The 14946-nt window shown below is 35.9% G+C and overlaps 1 protein-coding gene across 1 annotated transcript in view; it reads left to right on the top strand.

Annotated features, from left to right (window-relative positions):
- The window catches only part of PLXDC2 (plexin domain containing 2), a 106176-nt gene that overhangs the window by 50604 nt on the left and 40626 nt on the right, over positions 1–14946 (top strand). Inside the window, exons 2-4 of the mRNA XM_010712710.3 lie at positions 3493–3592; positions 13144–13239; positions 14139–14220. Of these exons, the coding sequence (XP_010711012.1) occupies positions 3493–3592; positions 13144–13239; positions 14139–14220 (278 nt within the window). The remainder of the gene's footprint in view (positions 1–3492; positions 3593–13143; positions 13240–14138; positions 14221–14946) is intronic.

The raw sequence follows: 14946 nt of genomic DNA, 5'->3' as shown, positions 1-14946 counted from the left end.
TTTGAAGAGTAAGATTCTGACTAGCCCTCAGAGAAAGCTGAAAAGAAAAAAATTTGGCAGTTCTCAGATGGAAAATACTGTCCAGATTACTGTTCCTAAGGAAGAATGGAATTCAGTGTAAATTCTAAGTGTTCTCCCTATTGTTGAATTACTTAATCAGTAATAGAGATGTCAGTGTCCCCAAAGCTAACGTGCATTTGGGTAGCTCACTCATATACCTGTGATTTACACAGTATAAGAGTTCGTATTGTTGATGGTTGAACCAACATATATTTTGGAATGATTCTAGTTAAAATCCGTCATCCTTATACAATGTCATAAAACTCCTTGCTCAACTATTCAACTTGTCAACCTGTCATGACATGTCTTGTCATTCAAAGCAGAGATTCAGAACAGTAGCTATTTGCTTACTAACTGTGTATGGTTGTAGTTTTCAGTAAAAAAAACATGTCACTTACCATAAGCTTCATGTCAAAAGGGTGTATTTCTAAAAGGACATAATATGCTAAATGTTCACTTTATCCTTTCATCTCATCGCAAAGACTTCACCCGTAAGCTCAGTACACTCATCACTGATAGACTTAAATATTTGATTCTGTAAAATCAGTTATTTCCCCATACTATAAGAATAAAAATATGCATTTAAAAATGCAAATTTAATTACGCTGCAGTTTTTCAAGAGTTTCTCTTAGGTTATGAATTACCTTCTATTTTACATTTTTGCTCCGTATGATTACTTACTGGACATAAGTTATATTGCAGTTTGAAGAGCTGACTACGCTCATTTAACTTGTGAGACTTCCTTATCTTGTATATTTTTTTCTGCTTCTAAAGCACATATTCAAAATTTCAACAGCTTTTTAAAGTTGCTGCCGTTTTTCCAGAGCACTTTGCAGATCACACACCTACCTGAACACCAGTTCCAGCTTTATTTTGTATCTCTAAAACTGATTCCTTTCTTTGCTTCATTTCCTTCCTAACTTGAAAGAGAAATAATCATTTCATCCTTCATGCCAGTGCTTTTTCTGACTTGATTTTCAGTGTTTTCAAAATCTTTTAAGACAGTTTCCTCATTGTTAATATATGTATTTCTCTAAAGTATTCTGAGATTGTGAATAATTTTCCTTTATTTTGTGTTCATGCTAAAGAAAATTTATACTTGTTATGAACTCTGTAAGTCTTTTATTTGGAGGACTTTGAAAGTGTGTCTTTTCAACCCTTATAAGTCATATTCTCCAATATCTGCATCAGAGCTGAGCTGATGCAAGCTTATCTAATAGCTGATACAAAACAGGTTTAAAATGATGAAAAAATAACAGTATTACCAAACTATTTCTTGTAGATCGTGTATACAAGAAGCTCCAGATAAATGCAGCCAAACCAGTACAAATTCACAATTGTAGAGAAAGTAAAATAATTTGAAATTTATGACAGTATTTAATTTACTAGAACTCACTTTTTATGTTAATATTCTCAAATTTAACTTTTCCTAGCCTGATTCTAGTGAAATCAAAGCTAAAGGATATTTTGGGAACAAGGAAAAGGAAAACAAGCTACAGTTCAACTCAAATACAAGAAAACATACCATTAGTTGGCAAAAAGACAATACTGAATCCTTATTTACTGGATTATTAAACAGGTTTTTCTTTAGATTTTATCTGATAAGTGAAAAACACTGGCCAACAGTATAGTTTTCTTAGTTTCACATAGATAAACCAGAGTATACTGTTAGATTAGCTGAGTTAGCACCTTGCATCTCAGTCTGTTACATCTGATCCAGTTTCTTCTGTCTTCAGTCTAGTAATTCCTGGTTAACTGTAGGCTAACTTTGAAAAATAAGATATCCAGCTGTGATTTGAAAGCAACAGTGGGTAGAGCATGATAATTTCCTTTGGTAGTTTGTCCCAGTGGTTAACAACAATCAATCATAGAAATCTTATTCTACTTTGAAACTGTGCAGCTTTCAGCTTCTGGTTGTACCTTGCCGTACTGAATGCAAAAACTCTTTAGCCGTAGAGTTATTTCTCCCCATTGGCAGTACTTGTTCATGGTAATCAAGTCAGTGTTCCATTTTCTTTGGAGAAGACAAATCAATCTCTTTAACAGTGTTAATGGCAATTGAGAACTACAGAAGCTTTCAAATGATTTTTATGACTCTTTTGATCTTCCTTTAGTTTTCAGAATCTTTTTAAAAAATAGACCCTCCTAAATTCTCTGTAAAACTTCAGTAGTTATCTAACGTGCATAAATATAAAGCAGCAACCCCACTCTTAGACTGTATTTCACTGTTTATGTAAGCAGATATCACATCAATTAAGTTTCTTGCTCTGATTACTCCTCTGAAAGCCATTGTTGCTCATTCACTACCATCCCAAAGGTCCTTTCAGAACTGTTGATTTCCAGAAAATGATCCCCAGACTTCTACTTCACACTTTGTTATATAAGCTGTAACTCTCTAATTTTCACGAGTTCTAATTTGCTAATTGATCCAAACATTTCACTATTTTTACTCTGTGGGTATCATCTGAGGAACTGTTAGGCAGTAAACGTATATTTCCTTCCCAGACTTTAAGAAAATCTTGGATACTAGGTCTGATGCCCAGACAGTGTACCAAACTATAAAAACACATTACCAGTCTAAGCTGATCCTTTGATGGTGGACCAGTTTGTGATTAGTCTGATTAACTATATTAATATTATATACATTTTACTTGTCACTAACTAAAAACCTTACAGAATTCTACTATACAATTCAAATATGCAATGATCAGCTAAAGCTGCAGTCTTCTCCAAAAAAATGAAATAAAATTTGATAACACCTACTTTCATAAAACTGTGTTACCTGGCATCAATATCTTTGTTCTGTAAAGCTGGACTAGTAGATAGCTCTCAAAGTCCTTTTATTCCTTTCTGTAGATACTTGCAAGTGAATATCTGACATTTTCCAAATTTTCTAGAACAATTTCCCTGCTACTCCAAAATATATTGAATATGAACATCATCAGACAAAAATATTTTCAAATAGATTGTAAAACACTTTTCAGTGCAAGTTACCTGAGCCATAAATTTTTATTTGCTCATCCCAAACTGAACTTTTTATTCAAGTGTTTAATAACAGACAAGAGGTAATGCCTCCTCCGTGTCTGATACTAGCACCTCATAGCAATTTGTCTTCAACTGGGGGAAATAAATTACTGAAAATTCCTGTTCTTTTCTCTGTCATTATTAACAATATCCCACCTCTAAGTTTTGATGAGACTATTGTTACATAAAATTCTAAATGAAGTGGAACAAAATTTATAAAAAATAAAATTTAAAACTGTATTTTCAATCTTTAATACATCCTTACTCATAATATGGTGTATTATATTACATACACAATATGGCATATTATTACAATGGCTAAGTGTTCATTCTGAAAATATTGTTAATTTTAGACTCAATTTTTTTTAATTCAATTGTTCATGCGTATCCTCCTTTTTTGTCTTCCAGATTCCTGTTGCTGTGTCACAGATCAGCTCAACCAACCACCCAGTGAAAGTTGGACTATCAGATGCATTTGTGGTCGTGCACAGGATCCAGCAAATTCCCAGTATGTAGTATGTAGTCATACTAATGATTTGGAGGCCGAGAAACAAATATAAGCTGATTACATTAAGGATGATTAGCAACACAACAAATTACCTTCCTAATTTCAGCTTGTTAATTCAAGTGTAATTTTATTTGCATGGTAATTCCCAACGTGCCTTTCTCTGTCATTGTTTCTTTTATGCAGATAAAGTAAATAAAACTAAACAGCTAGCCAAATAATGTAAACTTAAACTGTTTACTCACAGAATTTGGGATTCTCTCTCCTTATTCATAGAAATGAAGAAACAGCCTGTTCAGAAAAAAATCATCTGGATCAAAATGAAAAATAAAAACAGTATTCAGGCTGGAAGTTCTTGATACCTCTGAACTTCAAATTTATGTATGCGTAAATGCCATCTTAGGCTCAATTTTGACAACAGAAATGCAGATGACATTTAATTTTACCTGACATTAACTGTACTGTATATGAGTTGACTGAAAACTAGGAATAGGAAATCAAGTGATTTCATTAATGCTTTGTTTTAATGTAGTGTGCTCAGACCCCTTTGAGTTTAGCCATTGGAGAGCGTGCTTGCTTTCAGTGTGCTGTTTTATGTACAGATTTGAAACAAATTTGGTAGATTCAATTTTTGACGATTTTCTAATAGCAGGGTGCAAATGGGTGGTACTGCAGTTGAGCCAGCCTCCTTGGCCTGAGTCCAGGTTTGCTCAAAGAGTACTCTGGTGGAGGTGTGATGCAGAGGAAGCTGTTAAAGACTGACCTGATCCAGCTCATCTTTAAGACAACATGCAGATGGGGCTGATACTGAAGTTGAAAGTACAGTTGCCTCTCTCAACTCATTTAAGCAGTCTTAGGTATGAGAAAGGATAACTCTAATGGCATGAGATTATCCTACTATGAGGAAATGGAGTTTTAGCTTGTGAACTCAGTGTAGCGTGAGAGTGGTTGGAGTCCAGGTTTCACTTAAGAGATCAGATCTTAGGAGAACTTTGGTTCTGATACACAATAGATGTGATGCGCCTATGGATGGCTGCATAAACTACTTTTGAGTACTTAGGAGTAAATGATTCTAGGCAACTCATATTAGCAGTTTAAGCTGTGTTTGTAACTGAGTGATCTGAATATGCATGTCTTCAGCTTTTACAAACTTCTCAAAGAACTTTTTTACATTTACATATTTTTTATATAGAGTATCTGGTATATGTGAATCTTTATTCTGATTTGAATATTTCTGTAGAACTATTTCAGACATGCATCTTGTTTTACTAGTAATACAAAGTGAAGCATTTGATGAAAACATATTTATTTGCTAGTCTTCTTTTAGTATGTCTGTCAACCTTTTTGTCACATGACTCTATCTGCTAAGTGAAGTGACTGTAATTACCAAAAAAACTGCCCAGTATTTCGTCTTATTCAATTACATTAAGAAGTGAGAGATAAGAAAAATAGAATGTGTGTATGGAGTCATGGAGTCTAAAACACACTGCTGCAGCAACTGTTTTATTGGCACTGTATCCACGTTGCTACATGCCATTCACTACTTTGCTCCTCAACAACTGCTTCTGTGAATGGTGGTAATCTGTGATTACTTTTGCTAGTTTACAGTTTACATTAGAGCTAGTATTAGTCAGGGGAATCATCAGTTTGCCGTAGATTTTCCTGTGGCCAAATTGTTCTTTCAGTGAGACAAGTTTTTATTACTGCGTATAGGCAACATAATAGCATCCTTGAGAGAACTACTAAATAGTGTTGACCGTAGAGAGACAGTGTCAGTTGTTCTTTAAATACTCATGTTCTACCATTTCAGAGGTGTTAAATCAGCCATGGCTCTAGTCAATTACTGAAAAGCATTATTTTCTTTTTTTTTTTTTCTTCATTTCTTAGTTCTTTCAGGCAATGGAAGAAAATAAATTAGTTTGCTTCTCCTAGAAGAAAAAAAGAAGATAGTATGGCTATTTGTTCTTTCTCAAAACTTTAGAAAAGATTTTCCATCAAGCAGAATTCAATTTCCCTTTATGTTCATGGGTAGTTCATGGATTAAAAAAAACCCAAACCTTCTGCTTTATGTTTGAGTTATATCAGTTATTTATGTATACATCTTACATTTGAAAAGAAAGCAAACATCAAATGCAACACAAACCTATTTGAACAGTAGCATACTCTCAATTCATCACCAATATAATATTTTATTGGAGAATATTACAGTTACTCTGACTACTTGAATGCCTACCAGAAAATGACACTATTACTTAGACTTAATATTATAAGACTAAAGTCACATAACTTTGGACAGCTGAGAGCTAGTTAAAAGGTATTTCTCACTTTCCAGACACAAGGGAGTAGTACTTTTTCTTCCCAGTGTCAAGTTAGCCCAAGTCTAGGATCCCTATGTTCTGTTGGCACTGGATGTGCTTGTTGCTCAAAACTGACATCAAAATAAACCTAGCCTACCTTAGACTTAGAAAGTTAACCATCAAAGGGTGGAATATTATAAAGGCATTTCAAATTTTAATGTGGATAAAGCTCTACAAATATCTCCTAAAAAGAGTAATGCAGACAAGAACTCATTCTCAGTCTGAGCTACTATGTTTTATGAAATTATGAATGTTCATGTGTTGTGATCATTGTTGAGAACAAAGAAGGAAAGGGGCAGAGTGAGAGTATTTCTTCCCTTCTTGATAATTAGAAGCCACAGGAAAAGAGATCTGAGAGTGCTGGGAAGGAGAGATTTAGTGATTTGGATAAGGAATAGTAAATGGGTTTATTTTGGATGTTCAAGATTACTCTTGGGAGGAAATAAGATTAAAAGCTCAGGTTCATTAGAAATAAGTTTTGTTTTGGCAGATTGTGAAACAAAACCAGTATTTTGTTCCAGAAATTGATCTTGAACTTATTTTAAAACTTGAGAATGCCTTAGGATGGAAAGGGGAATGGATGGAGAACAAAGGATGATAAGCCAAATTGGATAGCCATCAATAAATATGTTCCCAAAGGCTTTGGAATAGCTTTGTACCAATATAACTGTCCAGAAGTCTGTCACAGACATAATAGTAAAATCCTGTACACTTCAAAGGAAATTGCATTTGTAGTTTCAGGATAGTGTCTGCAAGCAGTTTTCTCCTTGCATCTTTCCAGAAGTGAGATAATATACATTATCTGATATGTTTCCCTTTCTCCATCATTTAGTCAGTTGAATGTCTCCTGCAAGGAAGCTCTCTTTTGAGACATGGTAAATTATTTCATGTTTGAGCTCAGAGAATGCTCAGGAGGGATCTTATCAATGTGTATAAATACCTGAAGGGATGTTGCAAGGAAAACAGAGACGGGCTTTTCAGTGATGCCCAGTGACAGGACAAGAGATAATGGGCACAAACTGAAACACGTGAGGTTCCATCTAAACATCAGGAAGTATTTCATTCCTGTAAGAGTGATGGAGCACTGGCATAGGTTGCCCAGAGATGTTGTGGGGTCTCCCTCCTTGGAGATCTTGAAAAACCGTGTGGATATGGTGCTGGTCTAATTGTCTCTGCTTGAGCAGGGGTTGAATCAGATGATGTGATGATGTCTCTTACAACCTCAGCCACTCTGATTCTATGAAAAAGAGTTTCAGGGTTCTACACAGTGAGTTATTAGTCTCGTGATTATAAATAAAGTCTTGATTTCACTCCATGATAGAAATATTCATAATATTCATAATATTGGCTTCAACAATTTTATGTACAACTCTTTTAGGAAATCCATACTTCGGCAACCCAACTTTTAGTGGCACGAAGATTACTCAGTACCAATGAGCACACAAATGAAATTGTAGCTGAGCTACTAACTAGTAACATTCCAGTTTCAGTGCTTTTTCAGCTGAAGCATATTTTCAAGTGGCAACTCTGCATATTGTAACTATTTTCTGCAGACTCTTTTCCAGCTTAAAGAAGCAAGACCCATGAAAAAAAACTTTAGCATTATCTTCCTGAATGGTAAAAGAAGACTAGCAGTTTATGTTGGTGATATTCATCATATAAAGGTGCAGAGCAATCAGATAAGTCTCAAAGCCTAACTTGCTGCTGCCTTTCTAGTGGCGATGTCATTTACATCCGTGTAGGGTGAATAGTATTTATTCTTACTTTCCCCTAGTGCAAATAATAGTGCAGAGTGCCAGATCCTCCAGACCTGCATGTTTGTCTTCCAGGTGGTTGGGTACCTAGGCTCTATGTGGAACAGTGAAGGAATAGTGAAGGGAACAGTGAAGGGAAGAGATGGGTGTGCTGCCGATCTTTGATGAAATAACAACACTTCCTGATCTGGTATGAAGTGATTAAAATTAAAAATATTTTTGCCAAGGCCTTAGATGACCATCAACCAACCTTAAAATTAGACAGCTGGGTGCAGTGGTGACTTAAGGGAACTGAGAGCAGCATCATGAATTGGGGTAAATTTGAAAGGGTGTGGAGGCTTACAAAGTAAATGATGGGTGATAGTCACAGACCATTGCTGTCGCAGAGTTTTTGTATGTTGTTCATAATGCAGAGCCTGCTTCACTGATTTTTTTTAATTCTCAGGTTATATGTCCTTGAGATGCAACTTCCAGGTTTGACGGATTTTCAGTAACATTTAGGAGAAATATAAAATGAGTATACTTAGGGAGTCTGACTTTTGATCTAAATTTGGGTGTATATGTCCATAACAAAAGCAATTGTGATGGCTTGATTGCAGATATGTTTTATCTCAGCGTCTTCAGTATGAATTAGTTAACGTTGATAGTCTTAACAATATGAAGATGTTTAAGGGAAAAAGAAATTGCTTTGACGTTCTGTTTCCCTCATATTTTGTTGTGGTGGCCATCATACATACCAGGCTGACAAAATACATAATTGCACGATTTTTTTCTACTCAGTAGTGCTGAAGTACAAGAGCTACTCTGAAAGTAATACTTTCTATTTTATTGTGTTAGACCATGATGTCAGAGATGGGTGTTGGTGATATGGCAGTAGAGGTTGAACCTTCACACCAGTATTCTGTTACATTTTATTGCTGTGTGACAGATGGCAAGCAGAGAGGTGCTCTGACAGAATGGCATCTGACGTAGAAGTATGGATAAAGCAAAGGTGTAGAATTGAATTCTTCCAACAAACAAATAAACAAATCAATGTTTGATGAATATTTATGGAGACCAAATAGTGAGTGTAAGCACAGAAAGGTGGTGGATGTTGCATTTCAGCAGTAGTGAAAACAACGGTGCGTCACCTCTGCTGGTGCAGATTTTGACAAACATGGTATCCAGGCTCTTGTTCATGGTGGATGAAAATACAGAGCTAATGGTGGTAACTATGTTGACTATTGTTTTGTAGCTCAGAATTTGCTCTATCAAATAATGCTATTGTATCTGTTGTAGTTTCTATGGAAATAAATAGGAGGCATTACTTTTAGAGCAACCTAGGTACCATACAATGGTGTATAGTGCAGTAGCTGTGCGCCACTCTTCTGTATCCTTTACATTTTTCAGAAATTGCTAGCAGCATAAAGTGCATATGTTTCATAAATTCTTTACTTCAAATTGACTTCTGCATAATCAAATACACTTTCTCATCATTTGTGTTTTCTATATCAGCTGGACTTAAAAATGAAAGTACAGCTGTACGAATACATAAGGCCATGCATAGCAGTTTTTGGTAGGTTTATGGCAGATCTTGATTCCATAGAAACCTTTCACTGTCAAAGTTTTTTTTATTTTTGTGAACATATAATTAAAAAACTCAGACTGTCTTCTCCAATATATTCATGTTTCACTGGTTGCAGGTTTTAGTTCTAGAACGCTGTATGAGGAAAGTTATTGTGCAATGAATAAAGTACTAGAGAGATTATGCATCTGGACACATATTTAGAATAGTATATTACTAGCTACTGACCATTCTGGTATGTTACAAAGACATTGCTGCTCTCTGGCACTCCGTCTCCACTCTCTGTTTGGTACATTTAGTTAACTGGAAGTTCTGTTCCATGGAATATTTACATGTCATTATTTAGTTTAAAAAGACTGTGATAAAAGCAGATAGAAATTCTTTTTATGTTCCAGAAATGCTCCAGTATCTTGCACATCTATAATTGACTGATCTATCACTTAATCCCTTGAAAGAGTTCTTTTAATGGCCTTCTGACCACTACACGCTATCTCTTTAGGCCACTTACCTCAAGTTGCTGGTGTTTTCCTATGCATGTTTTCTTCTGGAAATGTGTCTTTGGATTCATAGTCAAAGATAACACAAATATATTCCACAAAAATAAACCAATAAGAAATTTGGTTGATGTAAGTTAAGCCAAATGTACAAAATAGACTGAAAAAAAGTATAAGCTTTTCATATTATACAGCTATTAAAGGTGTTTGAGATAACCAGACCTACAGAAGAATAATTTGCATGGATAGGAGAAGAATGTCTGCATGTTTTCTGAAATTCAGAACCAGGAATGATACTTAAAAAAATATGTATGTATACAAAAGTCCTTCTCCTTTCCTCCTTTCCCTGTTAGAGATGATACAGTATTGCATCTTTTCAGCAAAATACCCACATATTATGCTTATTTTTTGTCTGTTGCTAAAATAAATGATTTCTCTTTCTCTTGCCAAGTTAGGGCACATGCTGAGGTACTTGGCCTCATTAGTTCTTTATGATTCTGCATTTGTATTTGTCTGTAAAATAGTTAAAGAGACAAAGAATACAAAGAATTCTTCCACCTGAGTGAAGGGCATGTGTCTTAAGCTGAAGGGGTCTTTGCGGAGTGGTTGAGAGAGAGTGACAGAGGACAGTACTCATATTATCCTATTGAGTTTAGCTTTTCTAGCCTGTTAAAGTGCAGGTTCAGAATGCTAAATAGAAAAAGGTGCTCTGCACAGCAGGTTTCCAGTGAGACTTTCAAAGGAATCTACACCTGCATTTTTACAGCCTTGCCATGCACAGGAATTTGAATGCTTGTGTGTTTAACTGTCTGCCTGCAAGCAGCTAGAAAGTGACTACCCAAGTACCTCTTTGTGCACTGGTTTCCCACAGTAGATAGTAGGCAGTTGGCACAGCCCTCTTCTGGGTGAAGGAAAACAAGATCCTACCTAAGTCTGCGATGCAGAGGGGTTGAATGTGATCAATAGTCATGCTGGACAATGCATGATTAGAAATATGTGTTTTGATACCAAACATAATTCACTTTAACATCAGTGTTTTGGCAGTTTCATGCACCAGGTGTTTGTGACCTGGATTTTTGGTAAGTCCAAAACTCCTTTATGTCTTGGTAGCCCTGCATGGAGTGTGCTGGGGAATATTCGGAGTAAACAAGATTATATAACAGAGTAGTCCATACCAAGGCAGATGAGATGAAATAGATTTCAGATGAAGTGCCAGCAATTGCATTTTAATTTATGGGGTTTTTGTTTGTTTGTTTGTTGTTGTTGTTGTTGTTGTTTTTGGACAGAAGTATAAGGACCTCTGTGTAAACAAATTAGAGTCTTCAACATTGGCAGGAGTTCATTTCAAATGCATTTTCTGATCATTCTGATTTGGAAGGTGCTCTTATAGGAGTTATCATCCTGGGAACACAGATTTCTTACTGCTGGAGAGAGATTTTCCTCACCCCAGCAAAAGATTAGCTTTGTCTTAAAAACCCTTTCTGCCTCTTGGGTTTGAAGGATGTGGCTAAATACAAGGTATTTGTTAGGGAAAATGTTTGGCTCACTCCAGTTTCTGTCCCTTATCCAGTCAGATTGAATTTGTAGGTAAAAAGCATTGCTAGCTCAGCTAAAGGTACACTTCAGAACAAGAGAGATCTCCTATCAGAAGGGGTTAAGCCACAGCAAAGTTGGCCTCAAATAAATGGCAGGAGGAAGTGTTTAGCAATGATGCTAGTTTGGAGCTAAAAAGAAATATAATTTTCCAAAAACCATATGCTGACTGCAAGTGCATTAGAGCTTATACAGTGAAGGAGGACAAAGCTGCTTCCCACGCAGCAACCCTGGCCAATGTAAGAGAATTATCCCACCATAGTGCAGCTCTGTTTTTGCAACCCTCTCTGTCCCCCAAGATTCCCCCTGCTTATTCCAACTGATACCAATAACTCAATTGTTATTTTTTATATGCAGTGAAGACAATTCCCAGGTTTATTTTTAGATGCTCTTCATCCTTCTTTGACTAGTAAGCTTTGTACCCTTACAGCAAGAGGCACCTTAGCCATGGGACACCTTGGATGCGCTTTTTCTCTTCCCTTAAGACTAATATTTATTATTTTGTAGATTTATTTGAATCATAGAACCACTAAGGTTGAAAAATGCTTCTAAGATTGTCTAGTCCAAATGTCCATCTACCATAAATATTACCCTCTAAATGACATCCCAAAGCACTACATCCACCCACCAGGGATGGTGATTCCACCACTTCCATGGGCAGCCTGTTTCAGTGCCTAACAACTCTTTCTGAGAAGAAATTCTTCCTAATATATTTTCCTTCTGAAAAATGCCTGCAACATCCTTCCTACCAGGAGACTGAAGAATACTGCTGTTTTTTGCTATGTGATTTTACACCAGCTGGGGAGTGCACTTCAAGCTGCAAAAACATAGCCTTTATACCAAGCAGCAAGGTGTAATCCTTTGTGTGTAACCCTTTATTCCTTTCTGGCGTGGTTTCACAGAGATCACTGATTGTATTTAGCATTGATTTCATTTGATGTTTAGCATATCCTTCAAAGAGGATATGAATTTGAATCCAGGACATCAGGAAATCATTATGTCAGATTGGCCATATGATGTGTACTTCTAACTTGCAAGTTTTCAAATGTTCCAGCAGTTTGCATTGCAGCCATACTCTTAAAATCTGTATACTCAAAATAAATAATTACTAATCTTGAAAACAGAGATTGCATGATACTTTCACTCTTATCTTGTGCTTTGATCTTACTGTTTTCAATGTGTTCACAGCCCCCAAGAACAGTGCATTGACTGTATTGAATTTCTAATTTGAGAAACTTGGATGCAGTCAGCTTGTGTCAAGATTATATGTTACAGTGCATATTTAGGAGGACTTGTCTTTATATTGTAATTTTCTAATGTTTAATGCATTTAGATATGAACTAGCCTGTAGCTAGCAAATTTGATTAAGCAATGAAATCAGTTTTGTTTGCAAGTCTTGACATTAACCGACAAAGTGAGCATATAAAACATATCTTTCAAGTACGAAGCTGAGAAACAACTTAGGAAAGCAAGAATCTGAAACATACCCAAAAATGCCTGGCAGTTTGCTTAATAGAGTTTCTACCTAAATGAACAAATAAGAAGCTTGAGAGCTCACTCAGCATTTTCACAGTCTTTTCCCAGGAAACAAGTACCTATTTTGTCAACACTTCCTGTCAATAGCTTTTACATATTCCTTCAAAATGTGTAAAGTTAAATACTTATCCTTGAGGAAAATTGGTGTCACGTTCAACTAAGGTACTGTGAGCAATCATTGTATCCACTATTTTTCACAGTCGACAGACTGCAAAATAATAGAGTATGAAAATATTTTATTTTTCTTTCCTGGTAGATGTCCGCAGAAGAACAATTTACGAATACCACAGGGTGGAGCTTCAGATGTCAAAGATTACAAATTTGTCAGCTGTTGAAATGATACCTCTTCCAAGTAAGTAAACTGTAGAATGTGAAGGAGCCAGATCTGGGGGACAGCCTCAGTTACAACACACATACAATTTTAAATATTTTTTTTTATCTGTGAATTTGGAGTAGGGACAGATGCATTTATCCTCTCTCAGATTTATTCTTAGCTGGATGATGCATTATCCAATGTATCTTCATGCATCTCAAGTTAGTTTGTAGGTACACAGCTCCCAGTAGGTTGTTAGTGAAATCTGTGCCAAATCATTTTTCAAAAGAATGCTCATATTGCCTTTAGGTTCTTTTCCTCGAGAAAAAAAAGCAATTTTCATGCTTGATAAAAAAAGCACAAAGTACTACTAAGTACTTTTCATCGCATCTGAAAGGAACATCCCCAAACACATTTTGCAATTCATCCATCTCTTTTGTTCAAAATAAAACTCTGTTGTTCAGTGATATTGGAGTTTAAACTGCCAGCTGTATTGTTGTGAAAAAAAAAGAAACTGGAAACTGTCTCTTTCATTTTTTTCTAATCTGGTTGTAATTCTTGTACACTTTCCTGCCGATCTTATTGTCGTGCGTGTCAATATGTTAGCAACACCAGGAAACGCTGGAGCCAGGGAAGAAAAGTTTAATGAAATATTAAATAATTTATAGAAAGATAAAAACTCTGGCAATGAAGCTGAAAAAGCTGTTGTGGAAGTGAGATTACGTTTACAAATGCATACAAATGAAATCCTACAGATAAGATGTACCTCTGTGCACTGCCTTGTAGTAGGCTGGTTTTAGTTTGTTATTTTGAAAATCTGTGAACCTGTATATTCCCTACATATATACAGTCAAAAGATGTATACTTCTCTCATACTTTCTGTGCTAATTATTTGTGAGACTATTGTAATAATTTGTGTTTATTTACCTGCTTCCCAGCTTGTCTCCAGTTTAACAACTGTGGTCCCTGTGTCACTGCCCAGATTGGCTTCAACTGTAGCTGGTGCAGTAAACTCCAAAGGTAAAGAAAAGGATTTTTTCTTTTTTGACATGTATATGCAGCTGTGCTCAAAGGATATACAAAAAAATTTCCAACTGCTCACTCAGCACAGAGAGATGTTATATTTGGGGTTTACATTCATTCACATACATACTGATAGACCTTACTTGCAGTCATTAGCCACACAACATTGTCCTATTTCACTTCATCCAGAAGAAAAAATATAGTTAAGAAGGGTCAAAGGAATTGTTTTAGAAATTGAGCCCTTGCTCCTATTTTCTTTATCCTGCTTTAAAATTCCTTTGAAGGACTCCATGAGAAGTAGAAATCGTAATAAAATTCATGTTTTCTCCCTATACCCATTGCTTTATCAAAACAATTTTACTGCAGAGAGATCTGGGATGGCATACTTTCTCTGTAAACACCAGATTCTTTTCTCTCCTAATTTCTCATAGTTTGTGAGCATATTGGGTCCTTCAGCCTCTCACTGCCACATTCATGGCAGCCTACTCAGTAGTAGGAACAAATTTAACTCTGTGGAGCAGCTGGAGCACAGACAGTAAAATGGAAACTGCAGCTGAAGCAAAAAGTTCTTCAGTCATTGACCTTCACTGACCTTCATAGAATAAATTTATGTAGCACTGGTTCTCTCCCACTAAATGCAGAGGCATAATGGATACGTTGTGTTTTTTAGCCCTAGTGATTAGGCTCAGAAATCCTGTATATAAATGGATGCATAATGAAAGG

Source organism: Meleagris gallopavo, chromosome 6 (assembly GCF_000146605.3).
Source record: "Meleagris gallopavo isolate NT-WF06-2002-E0010 breed Aviagen turkey brand Nicholas breeding stock chromosome 6, Turkey_5.1, whole genome shotgun sequence".
Lineage (NCBI taxonomy): Eukaryota > Metazoa > Chordata > Aves > Galliformes > Phasianidae > Meleagris > Meleagris gallopavo.
Note: the sequence above shows the minus strand (reverse complement) of the source record. Positions and strands in the feature narration are given on the sequence as shown.